General features: G+C 54.7%; 6 protein-coding genes across 6 annotated transcripts; 3 read left to right on the forward strand and 3 right to left on the reverse strand.

The window, feature by feature from the left end:
• The first annotated feature begins 670 nt into the window (after window positions 1–670).
• BZA70DRAFT_296019 (P-loop containing nucleoside triphosphate hydrolase protein) lies at window positions 671–5,302 on the forward strand. The gene is made up of 2 exons (XM_064914510.1): window positions 671–3,528; window positions 3,583–5,302. The coding sequence occupies exons 1-2, from the start codon at window positions 966–968 to the stop codon at window positions 5,124–5,126; spliced, it is 4,107 nt and encodes a 1,368-aa protein (XP_064767920.1). The 5' UTR covers window positions 671–965; the 3' UTR covers window positions 5,127–5,302.
• Window positions 5,303–7,267, reverse strand: BZA70DRAFT_280256 (CoA-transferase family III domain-containing protein). The gene has a single exon (XM_064912916.1). It carries the CDS (start codon window positions 7,099–7,101, stop codon window positions 5,332–5,334), a length of 1,770 nt encoding a protein of 589 aa, XP_064767921.1. The 5' UTR covers window positions 7,102–7,267; the 3' UTR covers window positions 5,303–5,331.
• Window positions 7,268–7,441: 174 nt separating this feature from the next.
• On the forward strand, window positions 7,442–8,586 carry BZA70DRAFT_280257 (hydroxyquinol 1,2 dioxygenase). Its single transcript, XM_064912917.1, has one exon. The coding sequence runs from the start codon at window positions 7,515–7,517 to the stop codon at window positions 8,409–8,411; it is 897 nt and encodes a 298-aa protein (XP_064767922.1). The 5' UTR covers window positions 7,442–7,514; the 3' UTR covers window positions 8,412–8,586.
• On the reverse strand, window positions 8,587–12,024 carry BZA70DRAFT_280259 (WD40-repeat-containing domain protein). Its single transcript, XM_064912918.1, has 3 exons — window positions 11,377–12,024; window positions 8,947–11,316; window positions 8,587–8,872 (listed from the first exon to the last, which is right to left on the reverse strand). Exons 1-3 carry the CDS (start codon window positions 11,761–11,763, stop codon window positions 8,765–8,767), a joined length of 2,865 nt encoding a protein of 954 aa, XP_064767923.1. The 5' UTR covers window positions 11,764–12,024; the 3' UTR covers window positions 8,587–8,764.
• BZA70DRAFT_280260 (uncharacterized protein) lies at window positions 12,025–12,831 on the forward strand. The gene is made up of 2 exons (XM_064912919.1): window positions 12,025–12,506; window positions 12,569–12,831. Exons 1-2 carry the CDS (start codon window positions 12,147–12,149, stop codon window positions 12,749–12,751), a joined length of 543 nt encoding a protein of 180 aa, XP_064767924.1. The 5' UTR covers window positions 12,025–12,146; the 3' UTR covers window positions 12,752–12,831.
• Window positions 12,832–14,414, reverse strand: BZA70DRAFT_280261 (vacuolar ATP synthase subunit D). Its single transcript, XM_064912920.1, has 5 exons — window positions 14,207–14,414; window positions 13,899–14,040; window positions 13,636–13,834; window positions 13,363–13,566; window positions 12,832–13,293 (listed from the first exon to the last, which is right to left on the reverse strand). The coding sequence occupies exons 1-5, from the start codon at window positions 14,224–14,226 to the stop codon at window positions 13,076–13,078; spliced, it is 783 nt and encodes a 260-aa protein (XP_064767925.1). The 5' UTR covers window positions 14,227–14,414; the 3' UTR covers window positions 12,832–13,075.
• Between the last annotated feature and the right edge of the window lie 7 nt (window positions 14,415–14,421).

Consider the following 14,421-nt stretch of genomic DNA (forward strand, 5'->3'; position numbering starts at 1 on the left):
GTGTTTGTTATCTACAGCTGTTCTCACCGCTTTCTTGTTCTGTTTTCTCTTTTTTTCTATCGCACTCTTTTTTCTTCATCTTTCTCCTCCCAGCCAGCTTCCCGTTTAGTGTCAGCAGTGACTGGCTGTGTAAGCAAGTTTCAGACTTTAGCTGACTCTCGCGGGTGGCAGCGGGAATGCCGGTCGCCCGATTTGTTATTATCCCATCTCATCTCATCGCTCTCTGACTCTTTATTGATGAGTAGTAACCAGATAATGACTACACCGGACAACACTGTCAAATACCGCACTCTTCACTCACTTATTACCAGTACTCATTCATTTAACCCCTCGCGACTACTCGGTGCGTGCTCGACGCAGTGCTCGCGTCCTCGCTGGACACGGACAGCTGCGGTGATTAGAGTTTGCTTATCAAGGTTTTCTTCGTCGTTCTTATCAGCCAAGACGACTCGATTCTCACCGCGAAGCCTTCCTGCTGCTGCCGTAGTTTGGTGAGAAGTCTTGGTTGCAGCAGGAAGTGTTGTGTAGCTGGTTGGTGACTGTCTGTTGAGAGAGAGTTGTTATGTAGAGTGCGATGTGGAAGCGTAGAAGTGCTGTAGTTGTCTTCACCGCACCAAACACAAACAAATCGAGAGATAAGACTGTTTACTCCTCTCACCACCCTCCTCACCACCTTCCGCACCGCCAACAGCATCAACAAACCAAATCAGCCCGAATAAAACACTGCAATAACAAGAACAGCAGAAAACACTGTCCAGATTGCATCATTGACCGTACCTGCCTTTGCTGCCCGCTATCAGTGCATCTGTGCTCATCAAGCGCCACACTCACAACTTTCTTTCCTTCTCCGGTAGCCCTCCGCCGGCTCCTCCGTCTCTTCTCTTCTCCTCCTCTCCTTCTCTTCTTCTCTCCTTCTACTCTCTGTCTTCACCTTCTCCCTCCTCTCCTACCAACACCACCCCACCATGGCGGAAAGAGACTCGGAGACCCCCCTCCTCGGTGCCTCCTCCTCCCCCACCGACGAATTCTCTCACCTCCCCGCCCACGAAGCGCAGATCCTGCGCTCCCAGGTCGAGCTCAAGGACATCAAAACCTCCTACTTCTCCGCCTTCCGCTATGCCTCCTTCTCCGACCGCGCCCTCATCATCCTCGCCGTCATAATCGCGGCCATGGAGGGCTCCATCAGAGCTGTCGTGCCGATTATGAACGGTGTCTTTGCCGAGAAGCTGTCTGCTTTCATTCTCTCCCGTGACTTTTACAACTACTTTGGCGGCTACGACAGCTTCATGATGTTTTACCAGTCAAAGTCCTTCTCTGAATACTTCAACTCGACTTCGGACTTCAACTCGTCGCTTCCCTTCAACGAATCTTACTACTACAACTCGCCCTACTACGAGTCCACTTACAACTTCACCATGATCCCCGAGTATGTCTCTCCCGAAGAATACCAACGCGAAGTCAACTTTGACGCCATCTACTTCATCTACTTTGGCATCGCAGAGTTCCTCTTCGCCTACTTCTTCACCTTCGTCCTCATCGACCGCGGCGAGGTGCTCTCCGCCCGCATTCGCGAAAAGTACCTTGCCTCCGTTCTCCGCCAAAACATTGCCTACTTTGACCGCCTCGGCACCGGCGAGATCACCACCCGCATCTCCTCAGACACCATGATCATCCAGGACGGCATCTCCGAGAAGCTGGGATACCTCATCTCTTTCTCCTCCACCTTTGTCAGCTCCTTCATCGTCGGCTACGCGCTCTCGCCCCGCCTCACTGCCTACCTCACCGTCGTCGCCGCCGTCATCGTCGCCTCCTTTATCTTTGCCTCTAGCCGCATGACCATGCTCTACGGCAAAGCCTTGAACGGCTCGTCCGCCGGTGGCTCCGTGGTTGAGGAAATCCTCTCCTCGATTCGCAACGTGCAGGCCTTTGGGCTCCAGGACCGCCTCGCCTCAGGATACGACCACTACCTGTCCATCTCGCAAAAGTACGCCCTGCGCGCCGGTTTCTTCGCCGGCTCCATCTCCGGCATCTCCTGGCTGGGTCTCTACACCGCCGATGCGGTCGCATTCTACTTTGGCCCCCCTATCCTGCGCCGCGGCGACCTCTCGATCCTCGCGCTCGTCACCATCCTCGCGTCCATGATCCAGGGCATGTTTGCCATCTGCTCCATCACTCCGCACGTCCGCGCCGTGGCCTCTGCCTCCTCGGCCATCAACAAGATCTACACGACGATCGATCGCCAGTCCGCGATCGACTCGACCGCCGAGACCGGCCGCAAGCTCGACAAGGTCGACGGAACGATCGAGCTCCGCGATATCAAGTTCATCTACCCTTCGCGCCCGGACGTCACCGTCATGGATAACTTCAACCTGACCGTCAAGGCCGGCACGACCGTCGCCCTCGTCGGCGCCTCTGGTTCGGGAAAATCCACAATCGTCGGCCTCGTCGAGCGCTTCTACAAGCCTGTTCGCGGCGACATCCTTCTCGACGGCGTCAACATCGACGAACTCAACCTGCGCTGGCTCAGACAGCAGGTCGCGCTTGTGTCGCAGGAACCAATCTTGTTCGCCGGCACTGTCTACGAAAACGTCGCGTTCGGACTTATCGGCACGCCGTACGAGCACGCGTCCGAGATCGAGAAGCGCGCGCTGGTTGAGAACGCTTGTCGTCAGGCGAACGCTATGATCTTCATCGACACGCTTCCCAAGGGTCTCGACACGCACGTCGGCGAGCGAGGATTCCTGCTCTCCGGAGGTCAGAAGCAGCGGGTTGCTATTGCTCGCGGTATTGTTTCGAACCCGAAGATCCTGCTCCTTGACGAAGCTACCTCGGCGCTCGACACCAAGAGCGAGGGCATCGTGCAGGACGCGCTCGACAAGGCGTCCAAGAACCGCACGACGATCGTCATCGCGCACAGACTCTCGACTATCAAGGACGCGGACATGATTGTCGTCATGAAGCGCGGCGTCATTCTCGAGAAGGGAACGCACCAGGAACTCATCGCGGCAAAGGGCGAGTACTACAGTCTTGTGCAGGCGCAGTCGGTCGAGCAGTCGGTCGAGAAGGAGTATGAGGAAAACGTGCAGGTTCTCGAAGCCGTCGAAGTCAACGAGGAAGACGACACTGTCGAGAAGATGATTGACGAGAAAGCTGCTCTCGCCAGCAGCAGCAGCTCCAGCGACGCTGCCTCTTCTTCATCTTATGGCGAGGACGAGGAAAAGGGTCTTTTGCTCTCAAAGACTAAGACCGGCCGCTCAATCTCGAGCGTGGTTGGCGCTTCGTACAAGGAGCATGAAGACCGCAAGTACTCTGTCGGCGAGATTGTGCGCTTCATCTACGAGCTTTCGTACCCGGAGCGCAACATCAATCTGACGGCGCTGTTCTTCACTATCGTCATGGCGGCTGGATATCCTTATCTGTCTACTGTCTACTCGGGCTCGGTCGATGCGCTTGGTGAAGCTGATGAGTTCACCATGTACCGTCGTCTGAAGGTTTACAACATTACCTATCTGATTATGGGTGCTATTGGTAAGTGCTTCTTGCTTTTTATATTGTCTAAGCGATGCAGCTAACACGAGATAGAACTGATCTGTCCCATCCTCGCCGTCGGCCTCTTCTCGTACTCTGGCCAACGTCTCGTCCGTCGCATCCGCATGCGCACCCTCCGCCAGATCGTCAGACAAGACATTGCCTTCTTTGACGAATCCGCAAACACCGCCGGCGCGCTCACGTCCGCGATCTCCAAGGACTCTGGTGCGATCGAAGGTCTTTCCGGCGCAACCCTCGGCCAGATCATCCAGTCCTTCATCCTCATCTTTGGCGGCATCGGCGTCGCGCTCGGCGTCTCCTGGAAACTCGCGATTGTCACCAGTCCCACGATTCCGATCCTGCTTGCGTCTGGGTTTTACAGATTCTATCTGCTCGCAAAGCATCAGGAGAAAGTCAAGTCCGCCTACGCGCGCTCGTCGTCGTACGCTTGCGAAGCCGCGGCTTCGATCAAGACCGTCGCGTCGCTCACTCGCGAGGAGCAGGTTATCGACACCTACGGCAGCACGCTCGTCGGACTCTACCACCAAGGCCGCGTTGGAAACAGCAAGTCGGCAGCGCTGTACGGCGTCACGCAGGCGATCGTGTACTTCATCCAGGCGCTGATGTTTTGGTACGGCAGCACGCTCGTGCGCACTGATTACTACTCTGTCTACATGTTTTTCACGTCCATCATCGGGATCGTGAACGGCACGCAAAACGGCTCGATCGTGTTTTCCTACGCGCTCGACATGGCGCGCGCGTACGACTCGGCCGGGAATATCAGGAGACTGTACGAACGCGAGCCCGAGATTGATTCCTGGAGCGACGAGGGCGCACTGCTCCCCGACGTCAGAGGCGATATCGAGTTCAAGGACGTGCACTTCCGGTATCCGACGCGGATGCAGGTTCCTGTTTTGCGCGGACTCAACCTGACGGTCAAGCGCGGACAATACGTCGCTCTTGTGGGCGCGTCCGGGTGCGGCAAGAGTACGACGATCGGCCTGATCGAGCGGTTCTACAACCCTCTCTCGGGCCAGGTCTTGATCGACGGCGTCGACATCTCGACGCTCAACATCAACCACTACCGCAGCCACATCGCGCTCGTGCAGCAGGAGCCGACGCTGTACTCTGGCACTGTGCGCGACAACATCAAATTCGGCTGTCTCGAGAACGACGTCCCGGACGAGGCCATGATCGACGCGTGCCAGCAGGCAAACATCCACGACTTCATCATGTCCCTTCCCGACGGCTACGACACCCTCTGCGGCGCAAAGGGCTCTCTCTTCTCCGGCGGCCAGAAGCAGCGCATTGCGATCGCGCGCGCGCTCATCCGTAACCCGAAGATCCTGCTGCTTGACGAGGCCACCTCCGCGCTCGACAACGAGTCTGAGAAAGTCGTGCAGGCGGCACTGGATAACGCCGCCAAAGGCCGCACGACGATCGCGATCGCGCACAGGCTGTCGACGATCCAGCGCGCGGATATCATCTACGTGTTTGAGAACGGACGGATATTGGAGAGCGGAACACATCAGCAGTTGCTGGCGAACAAGCTCAAGTATTATGAGCTGGTGAAGTTGCAGGCTTTGGAGAAGAGCTAAATGCTGTTTTATTTCTGTTTAAGTTGGTCATTTTATACATAGACACACACACATTCATTTGGTATAACTTTCATTCATTGTGATTTGCTTTTTTGTTTTAGCTTGGAGTCATATGGTATACTACGCCGATAGAGATCAATAGAGGTTGCTTATTTATTAGTATCTAAATACATCTAAACCGCAACACATGAAGGATTTATAAAATCTAACTGCTGAGCCAGACAGGTTCATCGAACCCGTTTGGTCTGCTCGTGCTGTTGAACCTGTTAACCGCGCTCTTCATCTTCACGACCGGTTTCAAAACCTTGATCTTGCCGTTAAACCCCGGGGCGTAATGTCGCTCGATATACCGACTCTTGGCGTTATACTCCTCGTCCGAGAGCCCGTCGTCGAGCGGGTCCATGAACGCTTCCTGGAACACGTCAGGGCGGAGACGGATGCAAGACTTGAGCGCGGTGGCGGAGATGCGGTCGACGGAGTCGCAGTACCGCAGCTCTTTGACCGCCGGATCGTGCATGTCGCGCACCTTTTTCCACAGCCAGTCGGGATAGGTGCCCTGGTCGAGAAGCAGGAGATCGTACTGCACGAGCGAGGTCGTGACCCAATAACTGCCGCCCTCGGCCGCGCGCTGGTAGAGAGCAGCGAGCGCGCCGATCGCACCGATGCAGCCGGTGCCGTAGTCAGACATCGGGAAGGGGGGAATGATAGGCTCGATCGGCTTGCTTGCGTCGTCGACCATCGACTTGCCATGACCGTAGGCGACGCCAGACACGCAGTCCGCGATCTGCTGCCATCCCGGCCGGTGCGACCACTCGCCTTTGAAACCAAAGCAGTTTTCAGAAACGTAGACAAAGCCCTTGCCACGCTTCTTTGCAATCTCAGCAAACCACGAGGGGGGGTACCCGAGTCTTGCAAAAGCACCGGTGCGGTATCCGTCCGCAATCACGTCGGCGTCCCACACCAGCTTCTCGAACTGCTTCCGTCCTTCGTCGGACTTGAGGTCGAGCGTGGCAGTGCGCTTGCCCATGTTTCCATCAACCTGGAAGAACGGCACGTCGGACGCGCCAGGACCGGTGATCTTGAGCACCTCGGCGCCGTACTCGGCGAGAATGCGGGTGATGGTCGGGCCAGCGATGATGCGGCAGAGTTCGAGAACCTTGATGCCTTTCAAGATCTGTCGGTCGGAGGATGGCGACGATGGCTCGTCGGCGGCGAATTTGGCGGGCGGCGTGGACGATTCGAGGGTTTCGGACTCAAAGATGGGCAGGGAGGACATGATTTTGCCATGCGAGGTCTCGAGGAACTCCTCGGGCGAGAGGACGGTGACGCCGGCTTGCTTGCGCTCGGCGTTCATCTGCTCGAGCTCAGCGGCGGTGAACTTGATGACATGGTCCTCGATCTTGCGGATGATTGCCTCGTAGTCTGTGAAGCCGGGGATATGGCCGGGAAGTCCGATCATGTTGAGGGTCGTGGTGGCCTCGAGCGAGCCGTGGATGTGGAAGAACCTGCCGTCTTTGGTTTTGTAGAGATTTGCAGACATGCGTCGGTAGGGATCAGACTGGGCGGCGAGGAAGTCGGTGTCGACGAGCTTCTTTTTGACTTCCGGGTCGAGCTTTGTGTGTCCGTCGACAGAGGCGAGGTACGCCATGAAGAGAAACATGGTGGCATGCTGCAGGTCGATTTCGACGTGCTCGTCAGTCTGCGGACCGAATCTGAGCTCGGAAAGGGCAGCGGCGACGGAGCCCTCGAGGCCCTTGAGGGCGGCGACGGTCTCGCATTCCTTGAAGGAGCAGGGCAGGATGGGCAGGCCGTCGGCGGAGAGGTCTGGGATGGTGAACTGGACGGCGGAGCTCTTTGCGCGGGCGGCGGAGGGGAGCGGGATGGAGGAGTCTGCGAGGAGGGCGTCGAAGATGGAGCGGGTGGTTGCGAGGAGGGAGTAGGAGGACGGGACGGGGTAGTCTGCGGACGGGGCCATGATGTCTGATGCAGCAGATATGAAGAAGAAGTAAGTAGTAGATGTATACAACAAATACAATGCAACAGAACAGATAGAATGCAACAAACAACAGATATCAGAACCCGCAAACAGCAAGAGGAGGCCGAATATTATTTATCATCGCCCGAGAAACCGACGCTCTCCGCGCTGCCGAAACCTGGGGAACGCCTTCCGACGCGGAGGGGAACGCCTTCCGAAGCGAGTCCTGCTGCGATTGGCCGATCGGACGGCTGCGGGTTAGGGATTGCCCCGCACCAGGAGGGGCCGCCCCGGACGACTAAAACAGTTTTTTTCCTCCTATCAGCCCGTCGCGAATAAAAGCACTCCGTCCCCCGGACTCTTCTTCTTCTCTTCTTCTACAATCTACTATCTCCTGCTCATCTACAGCAATCATGCCCTCCCAGACTCTAGACCCCTACACCGCCTCCGTCATCAACGCGACCGGCCCCAAAACCGAACCGAGAACCCGCCAGCTCTTCGCGTCCATGATTAGCCACATCCACGACTTCATCCGCGAAAACAAAGTCACCGTCGACGAGTGGATGCTCTCCGTCGACCTCATCAACCGCATCGGCCAGATGTCCGACGAGCGCAGAAACGAGGGCATCCTCGTCATGGACGTCCTCGGCGTCGAGTCGCTCGTCGACGCAATCACCTTCGACGTCGAGCACGAAGAGCCTGCCGCCGGTGCCGACAGTGCCGGTCTCACTAAGTCTTGCATCATCGGCCCCTTCTACCGCGAAAACTCCCCCGTCTACAAGAACGGCGAGTCCATCATCCAGAAAGAGCTCCCTGGCGGAGACACCGCCGTCGTCGGCGGCTACGTCCGCTCATCCGACGGCTCCCCCATCGAGGGCGCCAAGGTCGAGGTCTGGCACACCGCCCCCAACGGCCTCTACGAGCAGCAGGACCCCGACCAGCCCGACTACAACCTCCGCGGCACCTTCTACACCGACAAAAACGGCTTCTACGAGTTCATCGGCCTCAGACCAACCTCCTACCCTATCCCCTTCGACGGCCCGGCCGGCGACATCCTCCAGCTGCTCGACAGACACCCCTACCGCCCCGGCCACATCCACTTCCTCGTCTCTGCGCCCGGCCACAGAAGACTAATCACGCAGATCTTTGACGCTCGCGACGAGTACGTCGAGAACGACTCCGTCTTCGCCGTCAAGAACGAGCTCGTTGTCAACTTTGAGGCCTGCAAGGACGACCGCGCCGCCTACCAGGTCCAGTACGACGTCACTCTGCCTTCCGAGGAGTTCCTTGCTAGCAAGGTCAAGAAGTAATCACATCTTTGTTTTGAATTCTGCATGTTTTTCGCGTTCGGGATGACTGTTTGTTTTGTTTATGAGGGACTGGTTCCTTCGGTGTACTGTTTCTTTTAGTTCTCATGCCGTACATGCATTGATTAATATGAATTTACAACACGAAATCTCTCGTATCTCTCTGATGACTTCAAAATCCCTCGTTCATTAGTAAACTATCACTATAATCAATGCAATTAATGCGCCCGTCGCAGCTATAAAGCATACTACCAAGAGTAAAAAATACACAGAAAACAATATGAATATGAATTCAGCAAACACAAGACTATTTTACAAGGAATTTTTTCACGTCTTCACTCTATCCCTCACTGATATCAAGCTGCTGCAGATGTAGCAGTCGGCACCCTTGTGCTCGACGCCGATACAACCTCGAACCGCGAAGAATCATCGACCGCATTCGGATCGTAATCGAAATCCAACACCTTCATCAAAGTTAGTAACTCTACCCTCTAGATCATCATTCAAAAAAAAAAAAAAAAAAAAAAACACCACTAACCTCGATAAAAGTCTCCTGCCCGCGCTGCACGGCTGCAACACACCGCCGCTCATCAAACCGCACCTGCCATACCCGACTCAGATCAGACAGCAAGTCCTTGACAACCTTTCCCGTCTTGATATTCCAAATCTTGAGCGTGCCGTCACTGCCTGAAATCACCTTATGCTCGTCATGCTGGAAACACGTGATTGCACCCGTATGTCCTTCGAGCTTGTGCACCGACGTTCCGGTCTCGGGTTCCCATACCCGCAGGGTTGAGTCGGCGGCCGCTGACACGAGCGCGGTATTGTTAAGATCAAGAAGACCGACCAACGAAGTGTGTCCGTCAAGGGTATAAAGACACTCTCCAGTCTCGAGACTCCAGATCTTGACCAGCCAGTCCATCGACCCGGATATACACCGCTTGCGCTTCTTATCAATCACAACAGAGTACACTTTCGCGCCGTGTCCCGCAAGTCTAAACAAGCATTCCCCTGTCGAGATCTTCCACACCCGCACAAACGTATCATACGATCCGGAAACAAGCATATCTCCGTACCCCGAGATCGCTCGAACAGAGTGCGAATGACCAACCAGCGCGCGCAAGAAGAACGGATCGGCGTCGTACTCTGGATTCGTCGACGACGGCAGGTACTCGTCGTCGATTCCTACCTTTGGTAATTTCCAGATTCGAAGCGAGGAATCGCGCGAGCCAGTCACAATCAGCGGCTCCTCCGGTGACATGATCGGTTTACCGTCAGACGTGTACCCCGTCATCACGGGCTGCATGATCTCCAGACATCGAACCGTCGAAGTATGGCCGTAGAAAATGTGCGTACACACCCCGCGCTTGATATCCCACACGCGCACCGTACGGTCGGTCGAGCCAGAGACAAGAGTATTTCCAACATACTGCATAGCCCAGACTCCGCCTTCGTGACCTTCGAGACGTGTGCGTAGCTGGCCTGTCTTTGTATCATACACATTGATACAAAGATCATTCGAGCCCGTGATGATCTTCTCCGAATCAAACTGCAGACACGTAACCACATACGTAGCCACGTTCCGGCCATGTCCGGGCAGAGAAAGATGGCGCGGAGTAGAGTTTGGTGACATCCAATTCCGATTCACCAAGTAATGATGCCGATAGATCGCCTTAAACATATTCGGATACGGCAAAAGACTTTCAAACTCGCTCCTAGTGTTTGTAGCTGCCGCCTTTGCAACCGACGCAAGCATCATCGTCTCACTATCTCCTCCATCGATTATCTCTCTCACCTGGCCTTCAAGATGCTCGTCTTCCTCTTCCTCCTCCTCCGGGGAAGCAACATCGTCCGCCGGCAGCTTGCTCCATCCCTCCATACACCAGCCTTCCCGAATCGCGCGCTTCATCTCGCTCTCGCCCGTGTGGATCCCTTCGGCCTCCAACAGCTTGCGCCAGGTATACCGCGACCCGTCGACGGCGTTCTTCCACGTCTTTGACACCTGCGCCGCAACACAGAGCGTCTTCGCGTCCAGATACTGCAGCACGTTCGCCACCAATTCCTGCGGAAGCAACGCAATAAAGTCGCATCGCAGAGCCGGCAGGACAGTCGAAACCACTGTCGACAGCGTCTTCTTTGAACACCGCCGCAGAAACTGATACATCACATAATCCTTCACGTTCTCCGGCAACGCGTCGAACGAGTCCACCATCGCCGGAATCGTCATCATCACAGACTGACTAGGCGAGACCTCTTCCGGGATCGTCTCCTGAGTCTCGACCGTGTGCGGATTCGAAGCGAAATAGTCGTCATCACCACGGTGCTTACGTAACGAACCGGTGACTGGTGATAGTGAAGGAGAAGGAAGCGACAGCGGATTTATCTCGTTTGCAGTCTGAGCAGCCTGCACATCTATCGACAGGCCCTGTCCATCGCGTGCGGCAATGGCAGTACTGCCGGATGCAGATAGCGGTGTTGACAGACCGAGACCGAATTGGAGAGATGATTGCTTCTTTGTTGGCTCGGCGGCGGTAGAAGATGTCGATGCTGGCGTCAGCGCTACCGCGTCAGACTCGGATAGGGTATCGGCCTGTCGAAAAACACCGCGGGTGAAATCCGCCCTATCCTTTGCAGTCATCCGTCGTTTACTTTCGTGTTCGTGCGATTTGGAGGCTGCAGCTGAATCGGCCGTGCTCTCTTTGGCAGCTTCGTCGGTGGCTTTCGTTGTGGGTTTCGACTCTTGCCGAGCACTGGGTGAAAGAGCGCGCTTGCGGATGGCATGTGCTTCGTCTGATATCCGCGGGGTTGAGGTGTTGACTGTGGTTGTAGTGGTTCTGATTGTTCGGCCTGGGGTGGGTGCGACGCCAGCAGATGATGACGAAGAGGAGGTTTCAAATTGTTGTTGTAGCTATGCAGATGCACTTATTAACACTAGATACCAAAAAAGAGAGGGAGTGAGCGAACGTACGATTTCAAGAGACTGCTGTGGATCGGTGGACTCGACGAAACGCGACTTGCGTCCGTCAAGTTCGAAAAGAAAGCTGCGAAGCACGGTCGGCGTCGGCTGATCCGCGAGCGGGTAGATCAACGCGCGCGAGCTGGATCCAGCTGCACTGTCGTCGCTTGCGGCCTCCTTGCCGGATCTGGTGGACGAGAGCCGGTGGTGACGCGGTTGGTTGAGTATCAGAGGCGGGAAGGTGGTCGTGGTAGTTGTTGTTGTCGTGGTTGAGACGACGGTGGTGCGGGTTGTCGGCGCGAGCGAGTATGTGCTGACTATCGCGTCCGCGGCCACAGAAGACGGCGGCGCCTGCATCGTCTTTGGCAGAGGCGGAGGGGTCGTTGGCGAGCCGGCCATTCTTTTGTGGGTTGGAAGCGTGTGGGAACGAAAGGAAGGAGCAGAGAACTCTCGGACGGAAGTCGACTGAGTAGACACCAAGACCACAGAGACAGAAACGTTCTCGCTCTCGACACGCTAGCAACTGACTGAAGAAGGGTAAAAAGACGCAGAAAAGAAGAAAACAAAGACAAAAAGACGTGAAGACGAGTTCTCGAGGGTGAATAAACACGCTTTCCACACTTTCACTTTCGCTGTGGAACAAGCCCGTACCCTGTGCGCACTACATTTGATGTTTATGCACTGAAAACGCGGGTTAGGGCATGCTCATTCGGGACAGCTATCTCTTCTAAAGATTCCGCATCACCAAAATATTCAGATATCGAGAGATTTGAAGAGACGAAATGCCGGTGAAAACATACAGATCGCTTCTGATCGAGCTTGGAGAATGGATGAACACTGCCCGTCAGCACAGTTCTCCGACAATCTCGAACTTGCTGCAACAGACAATGGAGATGTCGCCTCCTCCGCCGCCGACGACGGGCAGTGCTTCTTCGACGACGGCGACTACAGCTCGCAAGGGCTGGTCGCAGGTGAACGACACAAAGAACGAGACTCTGGATAAGTTGCATGAGACACTGCGGGGTGTTATGCGCGAGCAATTCCGTAGTTTGGAGAGCAGCGCGGAGCAGGATAAGCTGTCGCAAAAGGCTCGGGATGCGAGCGAGATCTTGCTCTACCTCCGCAGCCAACGCACGTATAAGGTATTCTTCTTCTTTACTGCTAATCTCATATTAGACGGAAGACTAACTCGTTTGTCCTACAGGCACTACTCGATAAATACAACCCGACCGCGACACTGGAAGACCACGAACGGATAAGACTTACGGCGCGAAGAGTCGGTCTTGAATTGCCAAAAGACATTGAGGAGCGCTTCAAGACGGAGGAAGAAAGCACGCCGGAGGAGAACGAGGCAGAGGGAGCAGAGAAGACAGAGACGAAGAAATGATAAGCTAGAGTCTGATAATCAACTTGTACATATACATCAAATAGTTCAAATATATACTGTGAAAGCAGTCTGAGACAGTAAACGCAAGCACCGAGGCTACAGGAGATATAGACAGTACTCAAGCTCTATATCAAGACATACTACTGAAGATATACGACATAGACGATCAGGCATCTACACATGCAGGTCCACTTATTTATTATTCTTCACAAAGAACCTACCTAGAACGACCCTCTTCTCTCCCCACACTCGCCCAAACAAAAGACAAATAGGTACACAAAAAAGACAATAATTAAAATTAAAACAATAGAATGAAAAAAAGGCTTAGAAAATGATATCCTCGTCACCCTGGGCAGTCAAGTCCTCAGGCCCAGACAGCGCCGACGGAACAAGGCCCTCCTCAGCCTCCAACGCCAACTCGGCGGCTTTCTTGGCTGCCATCTCGGCGTCCAACGCGGCTTGGTCTCTTTGCTTCTTGTCCTGGACCTTCTTCAGACGGTAGAACTCTTCTCTCTCCAACTCGTCCAATTCGTTGTTGATGTCTAGAATATGAGAGGTTAGTGGGTCATTATACAAAGAATATAGGGATATAGAACAACGAGCAGACATACACTTGATGGTGTTCTCGGTACGGGGAATGATAACGTGCTCGATAGCGTTGACACGACGGTTGGTGACCTTGATAACCTCATCAAGAATGACGAAAGCAGTCTGTAGAGACGCGAGCTCGATAAGAGTCTCGACAGCCTTCGAGTAGACCTCCTTTGCCTTCTGGACCTGCTGTCCACCTCGGCCCAGACCAGTGAGCTTGAAATCTGAATTACATATCCCAATTAGCCAAACTGTCCCCTTGCTTCTCACCAATTACTTTTAATCAGACATACCGTTGTTCTGTTCGTCGTAGTAGGCCTCGAATGCGGGAAGCATGACACCGGAGACGTTCTCCTGCTTTGCACGAACACGGAAGCGGGCGCTCTTGGCCGACTCCTGGACCTGGTATCCGATGCTGTCGCCGGTAGCGTAGGTAACCTCGGCGAGCGAGAACGCAGCGACCTGCATAACGCGACCCATTTTCCGCTTGGCCTGGGGATTATTACATAGGTTAGCTATGTCTGTATATATGAGAATTACAAACAGCAAAACACACCTCATCAATTCTGCGCGTAATTTCACGGAATCGACCGGTCAAAGCCTCAGACTTGCGCTTCAACAAACTGTGTCCGACGGTGGCGCCCTTCAGTTTACTCTTCATGACAGTCAATGTCATACGGGTCGGAAAGACCGCCTCTCTGCATAATACGAAGATAGAATGTTAGCTAGTCGTTCTGCTGATGCTTAGATGTAGGCAGACGGGAAGGGTCTCGGGTTAAGAGGTGACGAATAGAGACCCGATAAGGCTCGAGGCTCGCGCCAATTGCACACGGGCCGACGACAATTGCTCGACAGCAGACGTACCTGTTAGCAGCTCCAGACATGTCTTATTGCAGCGGTGCGGGATGGGCAGGAGATTGAGGGAAGTGAGGATGGGAGAGGATGATAGTGAGCGCAGGTGGATATCGTGCAAAAGGCCAAAAAAGGTGGTCAGTGTGCGGCGAAGATAAAGAAACTCACTCGGTGGCCGTTCGCAGCCTAGTCCTGTGCACGTGATTACTGTGTGGTTGTGCCGTAAC

This window comes from Myxozyma melibiosi (genome assembly GCF_037950935.1).
Source record: "Myxozyma melibiosi strain Phaff 52-87 chromosome Unknown BZA70scaffold_7, whole genome shotgun sequence".
In the NCBI taxonomy this organism is placed as follows: domain Eukaryota; kingdom Fungi; phylum Ascomycota; class Lipomycetes; order Lipomycetales; family Lipomycetaceae; genus Myxozyma; species Myxozyma melibiosi.

Coding starts and splice junctions, on each gene's coding strand:
- BZA70DRAFT_296019 (XM_064914510.1), top strand. CDS start 966: ATGGCGGAAAGAGACTCGGAGACCCCCCTCCTCGGTGCCTCCTCCTCC. Junction 3,529..3,582: donor TCTGATTATGGGTGCTATTG/GTAAGTGCTTCT, acceptor AACACGAGATAG/AACTGATCTGTCCCATCCTC.
- BZA70DRAFT_280256 (XM_064912916.1), bottom strand. CDS start 7,101: ATGGCCCCGTCCGCAGACTACCCCGTCCCGTCCTCCTACTCCCTCCTC.
- BZA70DRAFT_280257 (XM_064912917.1), top strand. CDS start 7,515: ATGCCCTCCCAGACTCTAGACCCCTACACCGCCTCCGTCATCAACGCG.
- BZA70DRAFT_280259 (XM_064912918.1), bottom strand. CDS start 11,763: ATGGCCGGCTCGCCAACGACCCCTCCGCCTCTGCCAAAGACGATGCAG. Junction 11,317..11,376: donor CACAGCAGTCTCTTGAAATC/GTACGTTCGCTC, acceptor GCATCTGCATAG/CTACAACAACAATTTGAAAC. Junction 8,873..8,946: donor GGCAGGAGACTTTTATCGAG/GTTAGTGGTGTT, acceptor ACTTTGATGAAG/GTGTTGGATTTCGATTACGA.
- BZA70DRAFT_280260 (XM_064912919.1), top strand. CDS start 12,147: ATGCCGGTGAAAACATACAGATCGCTTCTGATCGAGCTTGGAGAATGG. Junction 12,507..12,568: donor GCAGCCAACGCACGTATAAG/GTATTCTTCTTC, acceptor TTTGTCCTACAG/GCACTACTCGATAAATACAA.
- BZA70DRAFT_280261 (XM_064912920.1), bottom strand. CDS start 14,226: ATGTCTGGAGCTGCTAACAG. Junction 14,041..14,206: donor ATGTCTGGAGCTGCTAACAG/GTACGTCTGCTG, acceptor CGTATTATGCAG/AGAGGCGGTCTTTCCGACCC. Junction 13,835..13,898: donor TTACGCGCAGAATTGATGAG/GTGTGTTTTGCT, acceptor AATAATCCCCAG/GCCAAGCGGAAAATGGGTCG.